This window comes from Clupea harengus, chromosome 12 (genome assembly GCF_900700415.2).
Source record: "Clupea harengus chromosome 12, Ch_v2.0.2, whole genome shotgun sequence".
In the NCBI taxonomy this organism is placed as follows: Eukaryota; Metazoa; Chordata; class Actinopteri; order Clupeiformes; family Clupeidae; genus Clupea; species Clupea harengus.
The window spans coordinates 5310488-5327987 of NC_045163.1; the positions used below are offsets into that span (position 1 = coordinate 5310488).

Below are 17500 nucleotides of genomic sequence, written 5' to 3' on the forward strand. Positions count from 1 at the left end.
TCCCCCCCGGCCCGTCAAAGGGGTAGCCGTCGTTGTGGTCCGCCTTGGTGAAGTCGATCTGGATGTCGGCCTCGCTGCCGGCCACCTCGTGGAAGTTGAGCGGCGCGATGTCGCTCCACACCTTCAGGGCGTAGTACATGAGCGCGCGCACCGTGTCCCTGCCCAGCAGTGCCGACTCCTTGGGGAAGGTACGCACCCTATAGAGGGGTCAGAACCAGGACAGGTGAGTGCTCACGCCCAGTGAAACCTGTGGGCCACACATTAGTACAAACACACACACACACACACACACACACACACACACACATACACTCACACAAACACAACACACACATACGCGCACACACACACACACACATATACATGTACACACACTCACACAAACAAACACAAATGAACACACACAGACACACACTCACACAAACAAACACAAACACAAACACAAACACGCACACACACACACACACACACACACACACACACGCACACACACACACACACTTGAACACACACAGTTTGGAGTTGATTTTCAGTCTAATGAGCAGCCAATAAGCACTTCTAGCTTAAAGAAATGCAGACAGATTGGCCGTGGTGTTGTGGCGTCGTGACATTCGCAACCAAATGAAAGCGCACTGGAATAAACCTACTGTCATAACGAGCTGTCAAAAACAGCTTTTCTCCCACTCGGTCACTTGCCCACCCCCGACACACATCCACCCCCTATCTGTAAATGACTAACTGGGCTGATTGGATTTGAATAAACACATCTATCTCTCCCCCCCCACCTCCTGCTGTACACTATGTGACTCAACTCTGCTCTGTGAGGCAGAGTGTCACTCAAGAGTGTGCAGTGTGAAGTGCGTCTGAATGCAAATGGCTTAGTAGGATTGGAAGTGCAACATACAATTATGCACAAGGACCAAATTAACTGTTTCGGTTTGTTTGCAATTAAATGCTAATTTACAAACTCTCATCTATAAGAGTGTTTTGACAGATAAGAAACAAAGGAAAAGAAATCATAAAGTTGAAAAAAAAATATTTTCATGACCATCTTAAAAATGATTTTGGATCATGATATTTATTGGTTTGTGTATGGGTGATTGCAAGTAGGTGGTGGCGGTGCAGTATGAACCATGGGACTATCATAGCCTGCATATGAAGCTAGGGTGGAGTGAGAGACAGGTATTTAATGAGTTTGATACTTGATCAGTCTGAAGTTAAGTGTTTTGATGTGTATAACATTTAATTTGTTTACCAAATCTTGAGTTTAATATTATCAACCGCACAGCATGACTCTGAACACAATTATTGACAGTTTAACAGTTATCTCAGACAGTTATCTGAGAACAAAATCTATGAGAACATGTTGTCTTTGAAAATACACTCTCAGTATTCCTTCAACATTACCGTAATAGATTCTAACTTTGATATTCTGAACTGGTACTTCTTTGAAACCAAAACCCTGCTTGATAATTCACAGCCACTCTTTGCGTTCAGACAGTTGCCTAATGGACAGTGGTAAAAGCAACGCTGGTGTATAGCAGTTAGTCAAGGCTGGCTATGTAAATGCACACCCTCCTTTTGATTCGATTTCGATGCATTGCAACTTTAATAATAGGCTCAGTGCAGGAATATGAGGTCTGGAGAAGATGTGGAAGGTATGATTCATTATATGCCTCTCAGTCAAGTTCAATACCCTGCAATACATTAAAGATGAACCCGCTCCTAAAAAACGTTTCTCTGCTTCTCTGACTAAGCCTTCGTAATGAAAAATGCATTTGCAGTTTTTCTCCACCACACCTAAATCTATTGCAGACATGTAATGTACATAAACTCCTTCCAGATTCTCTATGTGTGTGCTTATGTGTTCATGAGCTATTAAGGTGCTAGGTGTCCATGAATTATGCAACTGCCTTTGTTCCACGGCTTGAGAGCTGCCTCAAGCTTGAAACTCCAAAGATGAGGAGTGGATTGGGATGACGTAACCAGTCAAGCGAGGAGAAATCGTGAGGGGAAAAGGCCATAAAAGTACTTTATGTTGTGTTGTGGATGATGCTAATTGCAGCGTTGCTCATGTTATGATCTGAACTACTCTCTACATGAACAGCCTTAAAATGGGCTATTTTATTCCACTAAGATGGAAGGAACAAAGACAGTCTTTGAGCAAGGCAATAACTAGTTGATATACAATTCTCAGAACTAGGTCTTTACTTCCTCACTGAACACCATAACAATGGTCTTTCAGGAAAGAAAGTACTTTGTTCCAGATAGCCTTTAGCTTTTTGCCAAAGTTGCTCAGTTTCCTGCTTTTCTATGTATATGTTGATATGTGTGTGTGTGTGTGTGTGTGTGTGTGTGTGTGTGTGTGTGTGTGTGTGTGCGTACGTGTGTAATGTGTATTAAGTGGAGTTTCATTTCTCCTGTACTTTGTGTCTTTTGTGAGATGTTTCTGAGCCAGGAGAACGGGAATCGTGAATCATCTCTGCTGTGCGCGTTCCAAACAGTGACCTTTAGCGCATGGCATCATGCTGCTGTCAAAACACAGGAAGCCGCCCAGGATGCTAGCCCTGTGTGAGTCTGGGCCTGATTGAGCTCAGGAGTGGTCATCTGTGAAGTGTGCAGGGAGCCATGTAGCCCGTGGAGAAGGGGAGAGAGGGGGGGGGGGGGGGGTGGTGGCCATATATTTCAAGCTCAATTCTCTCTGCCATTTTCTCCATAATGTGCCCAGCGGGGCTGCGGGAGATGGGCGCCTTAACGTGATGGATGACTAAGTGCTGGAGGGTGGGGGGCCGGGGGCCGCTAGCCATCAGACGGGGCCCTGAGCTCCGAGGATGGGACGGGATGCTTCTGATCTGAGACAGCTAGATGCACACACGTGCACCCATGCGCAGTCAAATACACACCCACACACCCACACACCCACACACCCCCCCCCCCCACACACACACACACACACACACACACACCCACACACCCACACACACACACACACACACACACACACACACACACACACACACACCCACACACACACACACACACACACACTATAGCGGTCTGACTATTTCTCCAATTTAAAGATGTGGCCAAGTAGATTAGCATCTACCAACACCAGAAGTCAGGCACCTGACAAAGGAGTCGGGAATTCATCCACGGTGAACATTTACTGAGCCCTCATACATAACAAGTGAAAATGAAACAGTAAACAGAGACTCCTCTGTTCCTTTTTTTCAATTTAACAAACACAGCAAATAAAGCCTCAAGGTTCTTTCAGGTCTGTGCCCCATTCAGTCGCTCGTTGTGCGTTCAGTGCCTCTCTCTCCTCACACTCAACTGAGAGCATGAGTCCAATTCATTTGCAAAATACAGTTTCATTGACAAACACAAACACACAGTTAGGTAGTTTCGTCCAAACAGACGAGGTCTACATTTTTCAATATGAAAATATGTGCACCTGTGCGTGCACGTACACGCAAATCGGCGCACACATGTATAAATGCGAGTGCATACACAGACAGACACACACACACACAGACACACACACAGCACAACACTCACACTTGAACGTCTCTCAAGTCTCTTCCCTTTGTTGACTTTTAATTTGAACACAGCGTCACGACCCCCTAAGAGTGACGGCAGTCAGATTAAACAGAGAGAGAGAAGAGCGCTCGAATCAAACACGCGGAGGAAGTGACTGAGAGAATCCCTTCCATTTAAATCTCACAGCCAGGCTGACCTCCTACAGCTCAGTGGACCCCATAGGAAAAATGTACTGTACGCTACTGCTTATTGCTCCTGACTCACACACTCTCGTACTCACTCACACACACACACACACACACACACACACACACACACACACACACTATATCTCTCTCACACACACATACACACACTCAAAATATAACTACTCACAAAGACACACACACACACAAACTCAAACAAACAAATCCACACTTTAGGCTTTAAGCACCAGGACAATCCCAACACGAGGAAGCTGCAGGTCATTTGGATTCCGGGATCCCTCCCTGACTCCCACCAATCACGTCGCTGTATTTTAATGACAGACACCCTGGGGAGAGAACTAAGTGCTCAGCTGGCAGCTGGATGTCTCTCTGGCCACTCAAACATCTCCACAGTTGTACACAGTGTGCAAGCGGCCATTATGTTCCGTCAAAAAAACACAAATCACTAAAAATAACATGTATGATCTTCACAGATGTTTTCCACATGAAAGAGAAGGCATCGTGCTTCCTTTCCGCACAGCGTGACTGCGCCCGCCCGGGTCACTGCTTTCCACTAATGATCTCCACTTCTTCTGCTCACCCAGCAGAGAGGAACGGAGCATCGCCACGACACAAAAGACATTCAGGAAGACAGGAAGACAGAAAGAAAGAGAGAGCGAGAGAGAAAGCGAGAGAGAAAGAGAGCAAGAGCAAGAAGGCAAAAAAGTGATTCACTCCTGGGCAATCAGTACTAATCTATTCGGGTGATTAATCGCCGCACTAACGAGGAGAGGGATGGTCTCCTGTGTGGAGTAATGAATGTGGGAGGCAGGGGGTCCGACTCCACCTGACTAATGCGCCGGCCGCTCCTGCTCTGGGGGTCATGTCTCGACAGCCGGGCTGCTGAACCTGCTCCGACTCTCACCGACCTATAAATCATCACCGCCGTCCCCATGTGACCTGAGCACCAATCAAAGTGTCTCAGCCATTTTCCAAAAACTGCTTCAGCCCATAACTTCCTAATGTGATTAGAAAAACGGCGTCAGCTCAGTTAAGATGAAATAATTAAGGTTAATTGGGTATTCTTGGCGATGCGGAATTCAATGCTTAACATGTTTTGTGCCAAAGGATGAATGCTCAGTTAATTCATCAGTCAAGTGTTTACCCCAGAAACACACGGTAGTCAATACATTACTCTAATGAATGAGACCGGCAATCTCAAAATTATCTCTTGAGGATGTCTGCATTTCCCTTTGTTCAATTAAGCCTAGTTAGACCGCCTAACTGGCAGGAGCAGATCGTGGCAAGCAGAGTGCAGTCTGAGAAAAACACTTTCTCTCTCATCTCCGTCTTGACACTTTCCTCTCCTCCTCTTCTTTCCTCTCCTCTCTAGTTCCCCCTTCTCTACTCTTTGCTCTCGTCCGCACTCCTCGTCTCCTTTCCTTACCAGTGCTCTCTTCCTCACCTCAACCCCCCACAGCTATGGGCAGCAACCCTTCCGTCGCCCCCCTTTACCTTTTATCGAGCCTCTTAAAGCACACCATTACAAAGGCTGTTACAGGCTTTTGGCTCCATACCCCTTGCTGAGGCCAGAGGGCCAGAGATTCATCTCGGTGTCCTCATCCTCCTCTGGACACGGGCGCCCGACTGCACCAATCTGACGAGTGGCCATTCGAAAAAAACCCAGCCAAAGCCCTCTTCTTGGGCTCCGCTCATACAATGCCTCAAGGTGAAGAGGTGTGACCATCTGGCAGCCGTGGAACAGGACTCTTAAGGAAGGATGTTTGCTAAAATGAGTTTCAAGGAGGCCAAAGCCGTCAGGGAACACAGGCAGAAACCGAAAGTCATTCAGCACCTGGATGGCTTCTCTCATTGTGGGTATTGATTTTGATTTTAGCTGTGCTTCCCTCATAGCCCAGGGCGTTTTTTCTGAACATTTTCATGCCTATAGAAAGACTCACAGGACACAATGACTTTGAAATGTCTTTAACATTGATGTCATTCATGTCGACCAAGGCTGAGATTCTAGCCACTGGAGCGCCTGCAGGTCGCAAGCCCCAAAGGGGAAGATGAGAGGCTAACAGAAAATGAATGAGGCGTGGAGGCGCTGCTCTCTAGAGCAACTGGCTGGCGTGGGCCCTGGTTTTCAGTAATGGTGTGAGAGAGAGAGAGAGAGAGAGAGAGAGAGAGAGAGAGAGAGAAAGAAAGAAAGAGAGAGAGAGAGAGAGAGAGGGAGAGGAGATAAGAGGAGCCAGGATATGGAGACAGTTGTGAGGAGTGTGAGTGACAGCACAGAGCAGAGCGAAGGCCCGCAGATAGAGAGGAAGGAACGAAGGAAGGAGGAGAGCGAGGGAAGAAGAGAGAGAGAGAGATGGAGGGAGTGAGGAAGAAGATAAAGCAGAAAGAAAAAAGTGGGGCGACTGACAGATGGGGTGCTTTTACAGAAAAAAAAAGAAAAAACTGCTGAAGGTTGAAGTGGCGGAGACAGAGAGTGTGGCGGAAAGAGTGTGGCAGAAAGAGTGTGAGGATAAAGAGTGAGGGGCAGAAAACGTGTGAGAATAAAGAGTGTGAGGATAAAGAGTGAGGGGCAGAAAGAGTGAGGGGCAAAGGGCAAAATGAAAGAAAGAAAAAAGAAAGCAGAGAAAAATACAGAGAGGAAGGAGATGCACAAAACCTCAACTCACTGCAGCCTGTTAGTACTACACATCACCTTTCACTGCCCAAGTACACACTGTGCACTAGCTCCCAACCAGGCCAGGCAGCACACTCCCACACACTCCCACCGGTCTAACCCTTCACATTCATCAGAGGGGCCCAAAATAACACTCACACACACTTTGGCCCCTGCATTTCAAGGGCAGTCTAAAAACTGCCCCCCTCTTCAACTCTGCTTACACTAATACACATGCTGTTTAAAACAGGTGCTTGCTTGGGGTTGTGCTCTTCCTGCCCCGGGCTGGTGCAAACTACTGTGGTGAGCGTCCATATGTGAAAACACAAGAGCCAAAACCATAGGCCCTTACCGCGCTGTTGGAACTCGCTAACCATAACCACACCTTTCTGCATAAGCATTCTATATCCAACAGATGTGTCAAGCAAACCCAGGCCTAACAGCTGTTCTAGCTGCAGACTCTGCTCATTCACTTGCTGCCTAATATGGCCACACACACACACACACACACACACACACACACACACACACACACACACACACACACACACTCTTTCCCACAGTACAGAAAATAGCCTTTCTGAGTTATCAAGTGTATGGATGTGGGTACGTACACAGTGTGTGGGAAAATCGTATAAGTGTCCAGAAAACCGAGCCAACACAGTCCGGATGCATGCGGAGAGGTCTTTAAAACCTACACATGCTATTTCCTTCTCAATGACTCTCTCCCACTTACTGGTTTAAAAAGACACATACATACACAGGCACACATAGGCACACACACACACACACACACACACACACACACACACACACACACACACACACACACACACACACACACACACACACACACACACCCACACACACACACACACACACACACACACACACACACACACACACACACACACCTCCAGGACAGGTGTCTCTTGGTCCACTTGTTCTGGGGTGTGAGTGCTCGTTTTCTCCGTCCCACTGAAGTCTCTGACGCAGAGAAGTCCGGCAGGGAGCATCTCGGAGTCTTCATTAGACCCAGAGTAGCTTGGTCTACAGACAAATACAGACAGCCAGAGAGAGAGAGAGAGAGAGAGAGAGAGAGAGAGAGAGGTCAAAATATTGGTTTCAAACCAAATATGACATTTCAAATCTTATAACTCCTTAATGATAAATGATATTATAATATTCACTTAAAAGTTTCTCCTGATTCTGGCAGTTGGCCCAATCTCCATTCCCACCCAATCTGAAGCCTTAGACCCATTCACCCAGCACTCCGGTCTCCTCCAGGCCCCCAAACCCTTAGTCCCACTCACCCAGCACTCCTGTCTCCTCCAGGCCCCCGAACCTCTGCATGGCTTTGATGGCTTTGGTCAGCGCCTCCTTGGTCTGCAGCTGCCCCGTCACAGGATCAGGGGGCGGCAGGTAGCCGAACTTGCTCAGCCAATCCTGATAGAGAGAAAAGAAAAGAAAGGTAAAAAAGGGGTTAGTAACGCATCACTAACTCAGCCTTTGCCAAGCTACAAACATACACAAAGCGACTGAGCCCGAGTCAAGGTTGTCACAGCCAGAGGAGGCTCACAGCAGCACAAATAGAGCTATCGATTTCCACTCAATTCGTCCGCAGTCTTTTCATTAGTCTCGCAAAGTGGAGAGCACTTGGTTTGCCTGCTTGGGGGGGGGGGGGAACCCATGGAGCGGTGGCTAGCCGTACTAGCTGACGGGGGGCTATCGAGTGAGCCGGTACACAACTCTTCCCTTCCACACACAGTCCTGATTATGCAGCAGGAGGCCCATCAGGGATGACAGCTAACTGGATACATGCTGGTAGAGTCAAGGGTTGGGCTATAAATCACTGGCACACTGTAACAATGATTTTACTTAATTATTGTTGATCTCATAAAAGTCTTCAAATTAATCTGACAAGCATATTCAAAACAGCACAAGGTTTTTTGAGTTGCAATTACTGCAGATTTATTTCCCTTGATGGAAACCCCGTAGATTTGTGATTAGTGGTTAAAGGTGCAGTCTGCGATTCTAATCCCATACGCTTTTTTGTCAGATTCAGCAAATTGCTCATCACGGTCCTCCAGTAGTCTGCTCAGTGTTTGTACTAAAAGAACTGTGGTGTTTGTACACAGTCATGGGTCTGTATGACTGTGTACAAACAAACATTCTGGCTCAGACCGAGCAATAAACACACTCAACTAATCAAGAAGGTGCCTCAGAAGGACAGAAGGGATGGGTTTAATTTCATTGGCTGAGTTTTTTTCAACATTTTAGTTTTTACTGTGGAATTCCAATTGCCTCAAGGATCCATTGAAGTGTCCTGCTTTGACGACTGCCTTGGTTTCAAATCCCATTATGAGTGTGTGTGTGTGTGTGTGTGTTCATCTGTGTGTATGTGCGTATGTGTGTGTGAGAGAGAGAGAAAGAGAGAGTGTGTGTGTGTTTATATGTGTGTGTGTGTGTGTGTTTGTTAGCCTGAGCGTGTGTGCATGCAGTGAATAACTCAGATCAATAACAAGGAGCGTCTCTATTGACAAACAGGCACTGGATTCCATTAGTAAAATTGCTCAGTGCTTACGCAGCAATCTCACAAATTAAATGCATTCCAGTTCCTCCACCCCAAACTCCCCTGCCCTCGCCACACCACCCACCCTCACCCACCGCCCCGCCCCCCCCCCCCCCCCCGCCTGGAACCCACACGCAGAGGCCAGCTTTCAACAGCCCCACTGAGACAGAGCAGACAACGAGAGAGAGAGAGAGACTCAGACAGAGAGAGAGAGAGAGAAGAGAGAGAGAGAGAGCGACTCAGACAGAGAGAGAAGAGAGAGAATAAAGTGACACGAAACGCTGCATGACAGCTTTCTAGAACTATCTATCAGCTTGTTTATTGCCTGTCTGAGTCTCACAGTTTTCAAAGAAAGGTGAATAAGGAACGTCTAATGCTGTCTTTGGCAATACATTGAACTGCATCATATAATGTCAAGGGCAAGTGGAGTATTGGTGACTTTAGGAGCATGTCATGCACACACACACACACTTAGCACAACTTTCCGCCCTTTACTTATATCTCTTTGACTTAGAATGAAATAGGGTGGAGATCACACTGAAAATAACGGAGCTGAGGAGGCAAAGTGCAATGCAATGCTCAGACCATAATTCTATTAGTTTAAACAAAGTTCTATCTCAACCTCCTGACTCCAATATAAAAAATCCCATCACCACAGACGGCTCCTGAAGAGCTGATAGGCTGAGAGCCAGAAAAAAAGAAAAAAATACAACAGAAGAAAAAGGAAGAGAACTAGACACGGTCCCTTTGGCCTCTGAGCGGAGTGGTCACCGTAGATACCAAACTCATCAGAGTTTCAATCTGCTGTTGGCACCACTGAGCTTGGCTAGCCGCTAACGTGCTTCTGCTGAGCTTGCTACTTCTGTGTGCCAAAAAAAAGACTCACTCAACTTCACCATCGTCGGAAAAGGCCCCTCCGACCACAGCCCCAAGCACAGCATAACCTCAAACAGCCCGATGCCCTGGACTAGGAGTGACCCGGGAGGCAGCCGCTAGCGCTCAAGCACTCTACCAGGGTTTGAGATCAAATCATGTACAACACTGTGGAGTTTGGCAGGCTTTTTTTTGGTTGAACAGGTCTGACTAGGACAAACTTTTTTGGCCCCCGGAAGAAGGTTCAAATCTGACCCCTTTCAGCTGTTGAATTTGAGACGGCCCCGGAGCATCGCCTTAATGTGATTTACCAGAATTCAGAACATCTGGGATGATCTTGTGGTTACACACTTAACAAAACATTTCCTCTGTGAAAGTCCGTCAAATGCTCAGCCAATAACATTACTTCTGCCAGGCACAGGCCAGGAGAATCCAGGCTCATATCATCTGCAGCTGCAAGTGAATGCCTTTCAGTCAGTAGGTGTTTTTGGTGCCCTGAAGCTCTTTCAGTAGAACAGAGACTGTAAAGAGAACAGGAGGAGGAGGAGGAGGAGGAGGAGGGGGAGGAAGAGGAGTCGACAGCAGCGCAGAAGAGCGAGTCAAAAGAACAATGGCGAGAGCGAAGAGGGGGGCACCCATGAAGGCAACGCCAAGCCCAAGCGCTCTCTCTCGCTGTCTGCCTGTCGCTCAGCATGTGTCGCCATGGCAGAGGGAATGGAGGAGGCAGGGTGGGAGATAGCATCTGTCATAGCTTACATGACATAACACCAGCACGGCCCGCTGCAGCATCAATAGTCTCCAAACACTGGCCCGCTCCCAAACACACTGTATATACACACACACAGACTCTCACATACATATGCGTGCATGCATAAATACACACACACTCTCTCTCTCTCTCACTTACACACTCACACTCACACACACACTCACTCACTCTCACACACACACACACAGAGAGATATACACCAGGGACTCAAATTCTAAATTCCAACTAAAGAGGCTTGGGGTGCAGTAGAAAGCGGTAGGATAAGGCAAGAGAAGATGAGTGCAAGATACAGATACAGAGAGAAACGATAGAGAGATAAGTAAGACTTAAAAAACATACTCCCCCACCCGCAAGAAAAACACATCCAACAATATAGCGTTACTTCCCACCTCAGATGCACCAATTCACACACACACACACACACACACACACACACACACACACACACACACACACACACACACACACACACACACACACACACACACACACACACACACACACACACACACGAGACTATCTGTTTTCTCATTCAACACCTTAGGCTGACACAATATGTTTACAAGGTGTCCAGCTGTGTCAGAGTGTTTCTAAGTGTGAGTGAGAGAGTGAAGTAGTGTGTGTGTGTGTGTGTGTGTGTGTGTGTGTGTGTGTGTGTGTGTGTGTGTGAGCTTGTGTGTGTGTATGTGTGTGTGTGTGTGAGCTTGTGTGTCTATGGGCCCTAATTTAATAGATGTGCACTGCGGGTTCTTCAGTACCTGCGCACAGACCTAAGCGCCTTCGAGGGCGGACCAATTCCTCATTTGGGTGTGTTTGATCAAAACAGGTAGGCGTTTCATGGAAATTGTTTTAGGGAAGCCCTTCTTTCACTTCTTTCTTTGAAATGTAACCTGCATCTCGGATTTAAATGTCTGGCAGGCGCATCTAATTTAATCTCTACACAATTTGACAGCATAACACTGACCACTCAGTTACAGAAATGACTGATCATTTAACTCAACAAAATATGTTACCAAATGGCTACAGGCTATGCAACTACGCTCTATGTCACACAGACAGTGAATACAATAATCCAGTAGCGTATCATTCATTGGGGCCTTAATGTGAAACAAAACATGAGACAGAAAAGTAAAACAAAATTGGTATTTTACAGCCTAGTCCTCAGTATAGTCAACTGATCAACGTGTCGCCCTCCCATTTACTGCTCTCAAATAGCATAACATCAGTAAAGTGGCAATGAAGATAGGCCTAAAGTCAGAAGGAGTGCAATCTCTCCGTCTAAAATTGATTAATTTCCATTTGTTTTCACCGTTCATTAAATATGTTTTGTTGTTAGCGCAGGCTATTGAAACTGAAACACATAAATTGATATTTCACAGCAGGAGTTCACTAATGTTGTTTGAATTAGTAGCACCAACCTACAAAAAGCTGTTTTTATGTCAAATACAACTCGAGTTGTTGCAATAGTGATACTCTTGAAAGATAATTGTCACAACCATATAGGTAGCCCATAGTAACACTTATTCAATGTCTACATGATGTAGAAGGCCAGAAACATAGAAAGCCTGGTCAGATGCTCAGAATACATTTTCTGTAAGTTGTCTCATTAGCCTGTATGTTCTGTATAAAATATTATTGCAAATTTAGAATGCAACCTATTTATTACAGTGAGATGAGTTGGGTGATACATTTCCTTCCCTGTCAGTCACTTTTCACTGTCACACACCTCCTCTCTCTGTCCTATGGCTTGCATTGAACTTGGAAGCACACAAAGGGAATTCATCTATTTGGATGTCGAATCTTTTCTAATATTTGAATGTTTGCTTGGTTTGTTTGCCATTTGGGATTATTCACTTCGCTCTGGATATGGAATATTACCTGTGTTTCATGGATATCTTTGCTGTTTTTTTTAAAGATTTAATAATCGCGAGTCACTCCATTTAAGGAATTGTCACATCAATAATTTTCTCTTGTTCTTCTGGTGGAGTGTGGCTGGGACGGTTTTATGAGATAATTTTGTGAGATCATTTCCCTGATGTCTTACGTAGCTTGCAATGATTACACTTTGGTGATTTGAAATGTACTAGGCTTTTTTCAATTCAACATGACATATTGAATCATTTCACAATGACAATTTAATGGTTTAAATATTTTCATAACATGTACTGATGTCCTTTGGACGTAAACCAAACTAATTATGTGAAGTGAAATGTCAGAATTCCTGTTGACATGCTTGGCTCAAAAGACACAAATTCAACTGCACAACCTCACATTAATATGCTGTTTAACCTGTCCCACATATGTTTTCTACTAGCGTCCTATGAGTGCATACATGCAAGTAACAATTGTTCTCGACTCCTCCCTTTGATGTTACGCCATTTGCAGACGTTCATTATATGAGGGGCCGTGTAGGCCATAATTCAAACTTGCCTCTCATACACACCATTGAAGACATTTTGCCTTTCACAAACACTACTGAAATACACTCACATTCACTACTAAACACCCCTCACGTACACTAGTGAAAATGGAACCTCACACAATGACAACTGAAAACCTCTCATACTCATGAGTGAGAACCTCTCTTATACCACAGTGAACACCTCTCACACATACAACTGAAAATGTAACCTCTCACACATACAACTGAAAATGTAACCTCTCACACATACAACTGAAAATGTAACCTCTCACACGCACAACTGAAAATGTAACCTCTCACACGCACAACTGAAAATGTAACCTCTCACATTCATTACTGAAAATGTAACCTCTCACACGCACAACTGAAAATGTGACCTCTCACACACACAACTGAAAACGTAACCTCTCACATTCGTTACTGAAAATGTAACCGTTCATACACACAACTGAAAATGTAACCTCTCACACACAACTAATTATAGGACAATTTACCAAGCAAGAAAAGACAATTGTATGTATGCTTCATACTTTGTGTGCACAAAAGTTTACTGTACAAAATACAGTAGATGCAAACTGTGATAACAATTTAACTGATCATTTTGTCTTATAATCCCCTAAAATAAGCTATATTGCCAACCTTGGCATTTTTATCACTAATCTTAATGTGCATTTGAATGAAATGTCAATGATTTTGTGTGGATACATTATATATTGTTTTACAATTTTATTTCAGCTATTCAACTGTGTTCTATTAGGCAATCAACTGTTATTATATTACTAAAATTATATATATATATGTATACATATAATAGGCCTACAAATATTATAAGACATTCTTTTATAATATAATAAAACACATTATACTACAGTACCAGTCAAAAGTTGACACAACAAGTGTTTTCTTTACTTTTATTATTTTCTACATTGTAGATTTATACTGAAGACATTTAAACTACAAAAGAACATCTATGGAATTATGTGCTAAACAAAAAAAGTTGTATCTACCATGTACAAAATAATAAAATCAAAGAAAAATCTTCTCAAAAAATGAGAAGGTGTGTCCAAACTTTTGACTGGTACTGTATATAAAAACTTCTGTTTAGTTTGAAAAAAAATACTGCACTCACTACAATTCTGTACATATTTAATTTTCACTGGTCTGTGTGAGAGGTGCAGAGTAGTGATGTGAGTGTATTTCATTTGTGTGTGTGTGAGGATTCTTGCTGAAACGGAAGTCATTTCGATGTAACGGAAGTCATTTCAGTGTAACGGATGTTCATTAAGGCGCGACTAGCTGTCAAATTAAAAGCTATTCATTTCAATGTTGGAGGAGTTGGTAGAAGGGGGGTCCGTGTGCGGCCAACGGATTTTCGTTTTGAAATGAGAAAACCAAATTACCATTTAGAAATAGGAAAACAAAAAGCGGAAAACGACCCATTTTCTGTTTTTTGTTTTGATAATAGAAAACGGAAAACGAAAAAACGACCCGTTATCTGATTTTCTTTGATGTGCTTAAACAGGGAAATCGGGAATTAAAATACTGTGTGGAAATCTTTCTCAATTTTGCGTAGATTTTTGTGTTGTGATCCGGAAGTTGCTCCCACGAGCTTGACAGTCACATTCAGAATGTCAGCAGAGGGCGCGCTGCTATTTGTATTCGGTTAGTCGTTTATGTGCTACACGAATGTTGCAGAGGTCTTAACTAAAGCTCTCGCTCTCATTATTGTTAGGTTGATGCTAACGCTTAGACTGAAAATCTATTGGAACACATAGTAGCTAGCTAGCCTCGCTGCTAATAAACCCGATTATTGTAATCCCGCCTTCCTTGGTTACTGTTGCTATGTAGACAAACAATCGGTTTGAAAGGCGACAACCCATTAAAATGCATTGGAACGTGATTGATGTTATTATGCTAATACAATTAATATCCTGAGCTAATTAATCATGTTAACCAACAAAGTCAGTCTCGCGTATACGGACCTGCGTCTAGACAGTATTGCCCACACTTTCTGGAGTCAAGGGTCGAAAGAAATATTTTCTAAAAGTAGGCAGCAAAGTCCCTGGTATGCTATGGAGGGGTACATCCACAGCAACACTTTTACCTCGCAATCGATCAACGCAAAATGCTACAGGTTAATGAGGAAGAGGGAGAAGCTAAATCGAGGAGACAATAACATCAGCTAGATAACTGTGTCAGGCAAATGTCACTTTTCCATTTAAATCGATTATGGTTATTACAAGTTTCCTTAGCTAGCTAGTTAGCTTTTGCTAGCATAGCACCTGGATAACCATAACAACAGGAAACACAAAATTAGCGGCAACGTTTAATTTCTCAAACAGCTCACCAATAAAACACAGTCTTCATGGTTCAAAGTGATTACAACCACTTATGTGATGTTAAATGACTTCACATAGCCATTAAACTATCCTAAGAGAAATAATGGGAAACCAACGGAGCAAGAGCTTACTCTGATAACTATCAATGAAATGTGAGCGAATACTGCTATTGCTAACATGTAGTCTCCGCTGTTCGTCGAAAAGCCAAATCTATTTTTGAGGTTCCAAAAATGTTCAAAGCAATGTGAGTTATCTTCTGTTCCATCGTTTGAAGCAAACCGTTGAGCTCCAGCATTGGTCTCCCATTATTAATCACTTGACGTTTCAATTGAAAGTCCTGTTTCCATGCTCTCACACGCCCCCCTCATTGAGGCAGAGGTACTGTTTGCCTCCTCTCTCTGGGCTTTTTCACTGCCGTTTTATGTAAGGTCAGCCATTCCAAATAGGTTCTACACATATGTGAAATACATTCCCTATTCAATGGATAGAGGCATTGCAAAAAAGTCACTGACAAGGCCCCTGCTCAGCACACCACCTCCGCACATTCCTCTCAGAAAAACCCTGTGTCGTTCCAAACTGGGTACATAATGCAGCGGCGATATCACCACAAGACTATAATTAGTTGTGTGTGAGAGGTTACATTTTCAGTTGTGCATGTGAACGGTTACATTTTCAGTAATGAATGTGAGAGGTTACGTTTTCAGTTGTGTGTGTGAGAGGTCACATTTTCAGTTGTGCGTGTGAGAGGTTACATTTTCAGTAATGAATGTGAGAGGTTACATTTTCAGTTGTGCGTGTGAGAGGTTACATTTTCAGTTGTGCGTGTGAGAGGTTACATTTTCAGTTGTGCGTGTGAGAGGTTACATTTTCAGTTGTGCGTGTGAGAGGTTACATTTTCAGTTGTGCGTGTGAGAGGTTACATTTTCAGTTGTGCGTGTGAGAGGTTACATTTTCAGTTGTGCGTGTGAGAGGTTACATTTTCAGTTGTGCGTGTGAGAGGTTACATTTTCAGTTGTATGTGTGAGAGGTTACATTTTCAGTTGTATGTGTGAGAGGTGTTCACTGTGGTATAAGAGAGGTTCTCACTCATGAGTATGAGAGGTTTTCAGTTGTCATTGTGTGAGGTTCCATTTTCACTAGTGTACGTGAGGGGTGTTTAGTAGTGAATGTGAGTGTATTTCAGTAGTGTTTGTGAAAGGCAAAAGGTCTTCAATGGTGTGTATGAGAGGCAAGTTTGAATTATGGCCTACACGGCCCCTCATATCATTATGTCACACGCGCAACGCAAAACTCGTTCTAAATTAGGGCCTAATGTGTGTGTGTGTGTGTGTGTGTGAGAGAGAGAGTGGAAGAGTGTCTGTGAGTGTGACAGAGAGAGAGTGGAAGAGTGTCTGTGTGTGTGTGTGTGTGTGTGTGTGTGTGTGACAGAGAGAGTGGAAGTGTGTGTGTGTGTATGTGTCAGAGAGAGTGGAAGAGTGTCTGTGTGTATGCGTGTGTGTGTGTGTGCAGTGAAAGGGCTAACTCTGTTTGTGTGAACTCTTCCCCCCGCTGGCTTGGAAATCGATGCATGACGAGTCACTGTGCCACGCCATGCACCTCTCTCCGCCGTTGTCCCCAAGATGCAATCAAGTACAGAGAAATATCTTTCTCCTTGCACCACTCCATTTCTCTCACTCTCTCTCTCTCTATGCTCACTGTCTCTCTCACTTTATATCTTGCTTTTGTCTTTCACCCTCCTTCCTTCTCTCTCTCTCTCTCTCTCTCTCTCTCTCTCGCCCTCGCTGTGTCTGAATCCAGAATATCAATATGACATTATTGCCGTCTCTATCAATCATTCACACCGACAGCGCCGGAGCTGTATGGTGCCTAAAGTGGAGCCCAGCAGGGCGCTGGCTTGATCAGAGGCGAGGGAGAGAAGCAGGTTTGATGGGGGAAACTGTGGGTAGGAGCATCTGATTGGACAAGGGAAAACTTGAATTCGGTGGAGGGGCATAGGAGCTGCCTCAGGCAAGCCAACACATACACTAACATGCACACTCACACACACAAACTCTCTCTCTCTCTCACTCAAACACACATACATTCAGTGGTGGGATGTAACGAAGTATTTTTACATCAGAGTGCGCGTT

The 17500-nt window shown here is 44.4% G+C and overlaps 1 protein-coding gene across 1 annotated transcript in view; it reads right to left on the reverse strand.

Moving 5' to 3' along the window:
- mmp17a (matrix metallopeptidase 17a) overlaps window positions 1-17500 on the reverse strand; it is a 71100-nt gene that overhangs the window by 19367 nt on the left and 34233 nt on the right. Inside the window, exons 2-4 of the mRNA XM_031577715.1 lie at window positions 7710-7842; window positions 7311-7446; window positions 1-197 (exon numbers count right to left, since the gene is read on the reverse strand). The exon at window positions 1-197 is cut by the window's left edge and continues 90 nt beyond it. Of these exons, the coding sequence (XP_031433575.1) occupies window positions 1-197; window positions 7311-7446; window positions 7710-7842 (466 nt within the window). The remainder of the gene's footprint in view (window positions 198-7310; window positions 7447-7709; window positions 7843-17500) is intronic.